This window comes from Cucurbita maxima, unplaced genomic scaffold, assembly GCF_002738345.1.
Source record: "Cucurbita maxima cultivar Rimu unplaced genomic scaffold, Cmax_1.0 Cma_Scf00054, whole genome shotgun sequence".
Taxonomy (NCBI): Eukaryota; Viridiplantae; Streptophyta; class Magnoliopsida; order Cucurbitales; family Cucurbitaceae; genus Cucurbita; species Cucurbita maxima.
Window position 1 is genome coordinate 410,261 of NW_019272070.1, and position 7,954 is coordinate 418,214.

The following is a 7,954-nucleotide window of genomic DNA, read 5'->3' on the forward strand; positions in this document are numbered from 1 at the left end:
AAAAAAAAAAAAAAAAAAAAAAAAAACAACCCGAGCTGGCCGCTATACTGGCCAAAATACCACTTTGGTAAACTCATTATTTCTATAAGATTTTTAATATAATTTTATATTTATTTTAGATTGGGTTGTTCGGGTCAATTCGAGGGTTTGTCCCCCCGAACTCGAAATTTGAGTTGAGGAAAATTAACCCAACTCACTCTTATAGTTTGGATTGGGTTGTTCCGGGTTGAATGTACACTGCTACGCTCTACTATCTGAGCTACATCCTATATGTAAAAAAAGAAAGAAATAAAAACTAAGAGTAAGTTCTGTTAAAATTAGATATTGCAAATAAAATTAGAGTTCTTAAAAAAAGAGAGACGAAGAAAGAAGAAATAAATCAAGAGAGTTTTTGTCAAGTAAATAGTAAATAAAATGAAATAGGAAAATATGATAAAATTTAAATCAAATTCAAACAATACAACAATTTAAAATGAAATTCAAATACTAAGTCATTCAAGATTATTAGAAATGGATAGCAAATTTAGGATATATTTACCAACAAAATATAAAAGACCGAAAATACGAAACAGACTGTGCCATGTGACGATCCCCTCTGTGATCGCACAACTCTTGAATGTTTTCCAACTTAAATGATCTTTCATCTCAAATTAATTAATATTTTGATGATAACAAACATGCTTTTAATTACTAATAATTTCAGTCTTTTGAAGTGTTCAAAGTATAAGGCTTGGAATGACGATTCCAATGAATTTTGAATCACCCAAATCAAAATTAAAACGAAAAAGTGCAAGACACATGTATGGTTCTTTGCCCCTCTCAAGGCCGGTTTTGCAGTACAATGAGCCTATTAAGGAGTCCAATGTCTGTTTCCACACGCGATAGTGGCACATGGTCGCCTCGATGTACTACACTATCAACTCAAGGGTACTCTATTATGATTCCTCAAGTCTTCTTTAGTCTTAGAGTATTAGGATTTAAATTCTTGATATCCGCTCACGATCCTAAGGTACTCATTCTATTGGAGACATCTTGATCTAGGACATTGTGTAGTCAATCAGACTCTAGTAGCAAATAAATGCGGTTTATAGGAAGAACATACAATCAATCAACTAGAGCTAAACATACTATATCATACATTCATACTAGTAAAATGGAATAGATAACATCCATCAATCACCTAGAGCACATATCATAATATCAAATCCTCCATTCTAATACATCATAATGCATTAAGATTAACATGTATAAAGAAAAGTCTCATTCTATGGGTATTTTAGTAATTTTATTTTACATAGCATGCTCCCCAATTTCTCATCCAGAGTCCTAATCATGCATATTCTAACTACGTTAGACAAGATATGTCTGTATGCAAGCATGTTTTATTGATCCCTACAATATTACTTTACAAAAGTTTAATATTAGTTAAATGAGAAGCTCACCACATCCGCTTACACACCTCCACACACGTAAAGGGCCTCCCACATATACTAAGGAATTATAGGTGGTAGGAACCCAACGAATGTGTATGTATGAACGTTGGAACCTATTAGAGAGATCATAACGATTTGATTGATACCTGTTACATCCATCATAGAGCCCAATATTTGATTAGAGCACCTAGTTCTTTTACGCATGACGCATAAGAACTTATAAGGACTAAAGTGATATATTTGATTGGCTAAAGGCACTTAAAACTTTGAATAACTCCAATTATGCCTTAGAATAAGGACTACAAGATTCAAATGAATTATAAGCGAGACAGGGCCTAATGAATTATACCCTAGAAGGGGAAGGTTGAGGTATGTATGAACCAAGAGAGAGCTGAATGATAATATTTACACAGCATTAAGGACGTTGAATAGAAGTTGAGACCCAACCGTCACTATTTTTTGTTTTTGCAGATTATTAAGTAGGTAGTGATTTTGGAATGAACACATAGGAGTTGTGCAATTGCAAGGACGATCTTTAGATTGCATCTTTCCCGTTATTAGGTATGCATCGTTCCTATGTATCTTACATAGCTTGCTCGTCAGAATAACCCGACTAGCATCAAAAAAAAAAAAAAAAAAAAAAAAAAAAAAAAAAAAAAAAAAGAAAAGAAAAAAAAAACAAAAATTTAAGACAAACATTTAATGGGGTTGTTAATTAAAATGTACTAATATTTTGTAAAAAGATAATAATAAATATGGTGGATCTTAATGGAAGATAGGCATAGACAGTGACAGAAAAATGAAGAGGTCGGGGGAGCGATGATGATGATGATGCATATCGGCGTTTGATGGTCACCATCGTGCTTTTGTCATATTGAGTCACTAATCATAATTTCGCCACAAATGGCTGCTTGGGCAATCATTGACTCTTCTCTTCCCTTCTATAAATTTACCCTTCCTTTTCTTCTTCTTCCCACACCTTCTTTAATGGCTCCCTCTAAGCTCATCTTCTCCCTTCTCCTTCTCATTTTCTTCCTTTCCCACAATTTCTCTTCTGCTTCCACAGTCACATGCCGCCGCTGCATTTCCGGTACCCCGCCTCTCCTCCGAGCGCTGCAGACCCGGAAGGTAAGGTTTTGAGACACACCTATGCAAATTGTATGTACTACTTACTATTGAATTTGGTTAGATGAATACTACTCTCCGTAGTTGTATGATATTGTCCACTTTTAAGTATAGACTCTTATGGCCTTTACTCAGGGTGAAGGTATCTCAATGCAACGTCGCATCTTATCTTGTCATCTCGATCCCCATCGATATGGTCCATATGTAGCAACCTCCAAAACGCGGGCTGAGGTGCAATACCGGCACACTCAGGCCACCCGATACTATCTTTGAAAAACCCATTTCAAAGGAAGTCGCTCGAGACACTCGTCTCTGCACGCTTGCCCGCACTGTGATACACGTATGTGCCACAGGGTAGCTGGAGGTGTCCGACGTTATTTTAATTTACTTGCCCAAGGGTGATGTATGGCCTGGTTATTTAGATGAACACGACTCTTCGCAGTAGTATGATATTGTTCGCTTAGAGCATAAACTCAACTTTACCCTCTCCAAAAAAGTCTTAGACAGATCGTATTATTTGATTATAAATTATGATTCTTCCCTACTAATTGGACTTTTGACTCATTTTTTTTACGTTACAGATGCTTCGAGAGATGGTTAAGGAATTGGAAGTTGACGGCGGCGAGAGACGGCGGCCGTCGGTGGAGTGGGATCAGTTGCGGAGGGTACCGTCCGGACCTGACCCTTTGCATCATAATGGTGGAAGCCCGAAGAAGCCTCGAACTCCTTGAGTATTGAAACGATGTCGTATTCGGCTTCAGGCTAATGATATGTTTGGTCTAGAAGTTCGTCTTTTGAAACTACGCTAGGGTTTTGGCTGAACCTAACAACCAATATTAACCGTTGAGATCTTTTGTTGGGTTTATCAATGGCTATTAATTTTTTGGGTTTTTTTCTCTTGTTCATATATGTTAATGAAAATTGTAGGCTTTGATCTTGGTTAAGAATGTTGTTTAATTTTCTTATGTTTTTTTTGTTTCCAGTTTTTATTTCATAAATAATCAACTTATATTTTATATATATTAGTCAATTGTGACACGTCGATCGACTTGTTAATTAATGGTCATAAACTACGATATCAATAATTACGCGTTTAAGTCATTTAAGTAAGAATTCATTTAGAAAATGCTTTAGAACTCAAAGGAATATTAATTATAATTCGGATCTATCTAAACTCCTATAACTCGTGTACACATTTGTCCCAATCATGTAGCTTAGAGTAGCACGTGAATTAGTATAACAATACTCATTCATGGGTCTGATCTCATTTACAAAAATTGTATCATAGACTGTATATTTTACCAAAATGCCGTTGTATGAATTTATTATTGGAATAATATAATGCTTGTTCGGATGAATTTTTTTGTTGTATGTGATGTCATGATGTCATTTTTATACGAATATGTTAGTCATGTGATTAATATAAACATTATTAACTTTTTAAATGATTTATCAAATGAACTGATATTTTATATTTGGGGAACCTCATGCATGTCTGTAATTTATATAGACATGAAAAAAGTTTATATTCGCATTCCTTTCTATGACTCTTGTGGGGTCGTTACAGTATTAAAGCATTTGATGAAGGTGATGGCTGGGATTCGAGGATGAATCCTTCTCTAGAGCGGGAGAATAATATGAACCACGACCAAGAAATTTTCATACCTCAAGGTCCAATTACAAGGACGAGAGCCAAGAAGTTGCAACAAACCTTGTACAATTTTGTTCAAGTTATGGTGAGCTCATCAAAAGAAATTCTAGAAGACGTTGGAGATCTCTCTTATATGTTGTACAAAGTTGAGCTCCAAGAAAAAAATGCATTAAATGCACTTTCATCGAAGGTTGAATATAAGTGTACAAGGTTTGTTGTAGCTTCTTCGCTCTCGTCTTTGTAATTGGACCTTGAGGTATGAAAATTCCTTGGTCGTGGTTTATATTAGTAACGACTTAAGCCCACTGCTAGCAGATATCATCCTTTTTTAACTTTCCTTAGCGAATTTTCCTTCCAAGTCTTATAAGAAAATGTTTCGTTCTCTCCCCCTAACTGATGTGAGATCTCACATGTAGGGTCAGTGTGTGTGAAAGTGATGCCACTTACATACGAAAGTACGACATATCCAACAAGACTTAGAAACCACGACACTAATATGAGCTGGGTGAGTACATAAAAGTACAAATATAAATAATAATTTTTTGTATTAAATTTCTAATAAAGATGAAATATTTTTAAAACCAGTTATTTAAAACTACCTATATTAAATTTCTATAGTAAAGATTGCCCAAATGCAAGAATTATGACCATAAAAGAGGGAGAAATTGTTACAGATGAAGAGGCACATGACGACATAAATGAGGAAACTGATGAGAGTGAGAAGTTTAGTGAAGAGGACCCTACACATATATCTTTGGTTACTCGACGAGCTCTAAACTCCCACATTAAGGAGGATGACCTAGACCAACGAGAGAACTTATTTCAAACTCAGTGTCTTGTTCAATATGTACCTTGTAGTGTTGTCATTGATAGCAGTAGTTGCACCAATGTTGTGAGTTTCATTCTGGTCAAAATAATTAATTTAAAGACACAACCACATCCAAGACCGTACAAGCTTCAATTGTTGAATAATTGTGGGGAAGTACGGGTAACTCAACAAGCTCTGGTTTCTTTTACTATTGGAAAATATGTTGATGTTTTATGTGATGTTGTATGCATGCATGTTGGAGATTTACTACTAGGGAGGCCTTGGAAATTTGATCGTTGGGTAATGTATGATGGGTATGCAAATTGATACTCTTTTACTCACAATGGCAGAAAAACTACTCTTGTTTCATTGTCTCCAAAAGATGTATTTATTGATCATTCCAAACTTGAAAAGAAATGGCAAAGAGGCCGATGCAAAAGTAGAGTTTGAAAAAGAATCAAGTGAAAAAAAGAGCTTAAGTGAAAAGTAAGAAAGTAGCACTAAAAAACAAGAGAGAGAAAAGCCAAATCAATAAGCTTGTACGTTAGACCAAGTAAGGCTAGGAATGTTTTGCTCTCTAACCGGACTATTCTTGTACTTATGTGCAAGGGGTCTTGTTACTTTACTAACATGCTTAACCCTTCTTTTCCTAGTGATTTTGTTGTGCTTTTGCAAGAGTTTGAAGATTTATTTTCCGAGGAGATGCCTAGTAGTTTGCCATCACTTAGAGGGATTGAACACAAGATTGACTTCATTCCTGGCGCGCCCATTCCAAACCGACCACCATATAGGACTCATCCAAAGGAGGCTGAAGTGAACTCCTTGCTAATGGGTATGTACATGAAAGTTTGAGTACTTGTTCTGTTCTAGTTATTCTTGTACCTAAGAAAGATGGTTCTTGGCGTATGTGTGTTGATTGTAGGGCTATAAACAACATAACTATAAAGTATAGGCATCAAATTCCTAGATTAGATGATATGCTTGATGAATTCATGGATGTAGTCTTTTTACTAAGATTGATTTAAAATCGGGTTATCATCAAATTCGCATGCATATTGGGAATGAGTGGAAAACATCTTTTAAAACCAAGTATGGTCTTTATGAATGGTTGGTTATGCCTTTTGGATTAACTAATGCACCTAGTACATTCATGAGGCTAATGAACCATGTCTTACGAGAATACTTAGGTAAGTTTGTGGTTGTTTATTTTGATGACATCCTTGTTTACTCTAAATCTTTAGATGGTCATATTACCATGTATGTAATGTTTTGACTACTTTAAGAAACGAATGTTTGTATGTAAATTTAAAGAAATGTAGCTTTTGCATGGAAAAAGTTAACTTTCTTGGGTTTGTTGTTTCATTTAATGGTGTTGAGGTTGATGAAGAGAAAGTGAAAACTATAAAAGATTGGCCTACACAAGTGTAAGTGAGGTAAGAAGTTTTCATGGTCTTGCAAGTTTCTACTGTAGGTTCATTAAGAATTTTAGTACAATTGCTTCACCCTTGAATGAACTTGTTAAGAAAAATGTATCATTTATATGGGAAAAAGATCAAGAACTTGCTTTTAATAATTTGAAAGAAAAATTTAGTTATGCTCCTTTGCTTGCATTACCTAATTTTGAGTTGTGATGTTAGTGGAGTAGGAATAGGTGCTGTATTAATGCAAAATCAAAGACATTTAATGTTCTTTAGTGAAAAGTTGACTTGTGCATCTTTGAGGTATCCAACTTATGACAAAGAGCTTTATGTTTTGGTTCGTGCATTGCAAGCCTGCCAACATTATCTTTGGCCTAACGAGTTCGTTATTTATACGGATCATGAAAGTTTAAAGCATTTGAGAGCACAAAATAAACTTAACAGACTACATGCTATGTGGTTAGAATTTATTGAAACATTGTTGCAGAGTCTCCCTATACCGTACATCTAGGTGCCAAAAAGATGTATCAGGATTTGAAAACATTCTTTTGGTGGCCTGGGATGAAGAAAGATGTTGCTGAATATGTGAGTAGGCGTTTAACTTGTCAACAAGTTAAGGCACCTAGACAGAAACCTGCTGAATTATTGCAACCTCAAAATGTGTCCAGTGAAAGTGGGAAGAGGTGACCATGGATTTCATTATAGAACTACCTAGAACCCAGTCAGGGCTTACAATGATATGGGTTGTTGTAGATAGATTAACTAAGACAACTCATTTTATAATAGGGAACTTTTCGTATTCAGTTGACAAGTGAGCACAATTGTATTAAAGGAGATTGTAAGGTTGCATGGTGTACTAGTTTCTGTTGTATCAGATAGGGATGCACGGTTTACCTCTCGATTCTGGAAGAGTCTTCAGGAAGCCCTTGGTACATAACTGAAATTTAGTACAACGTTCCATCCTCAGACAGATGGACAAACAGAGAGATTAAATCAGTTTCTCGAGGATATGTTGTGTGCATGTGTACTTGATTTTGCTAGCAGTTGGGACACCTACCTATATTTGGTGGAATTTGCCTATAACAATAGTTATCAAGCAACCATTCAGATGGCTTCTTTTGAGGCACTTTATGGACGGAGGTGTCGAACTCCAATTTATTGAGAGGAAGTAGGTAGTAAACAGCTGTTAGGACCAGATTTGCTACGGACGACCAATGAGGCGATACAGAAGATTAGGAAGAGAATTCTGACGCCCAAAGTCGTCAGAAGAGTTATGCTGATATTAGGAGAAAGGACCTAGAGTTCGAGGTGGGGGACCATGTTTTCTTGAAGGTTGCACCAGTTCGTGGTGTTTTGCAATTTGGTAAGAGGGGAAAGCTTAGCCCGCATTTAATTGGATCTTTCGAGATCCTCGAAAGAATTGGCCCAATAGCCTACAAGTTGGCTTTACCACCAACGTTGGATACTATACATAACATTTTTCACGTTTCGATGCTGAGGAAGTATGTTGTAGATCCTA

The 7,954-nt window shown here is 35.9% G+C and overlaps 1 protein-coding gene across 1 annotated transcript in view; it reads right to left on the bottom strand.

Moving 5' to 3' along the window:
* Positions 1-2,417: 2,417 nt before the first annotated feature.
* Positions 2,418-7,954, bottom strand: part of LOC111471621 (subtilisin-like protease SBT5.4) — an 11,774-nt gene continuing 6,237 nt past the window's right edge. The window contains exon 8 of the mRNA XM_023117323.1: positions 2,418-2,546. Within this exon, the coding sequence (XP_022973091.1) occupies positions 2,418-2,546 (129 nt within the window). The remainder of the gene's footprint in view (positions 2,547-7,954) is intronic.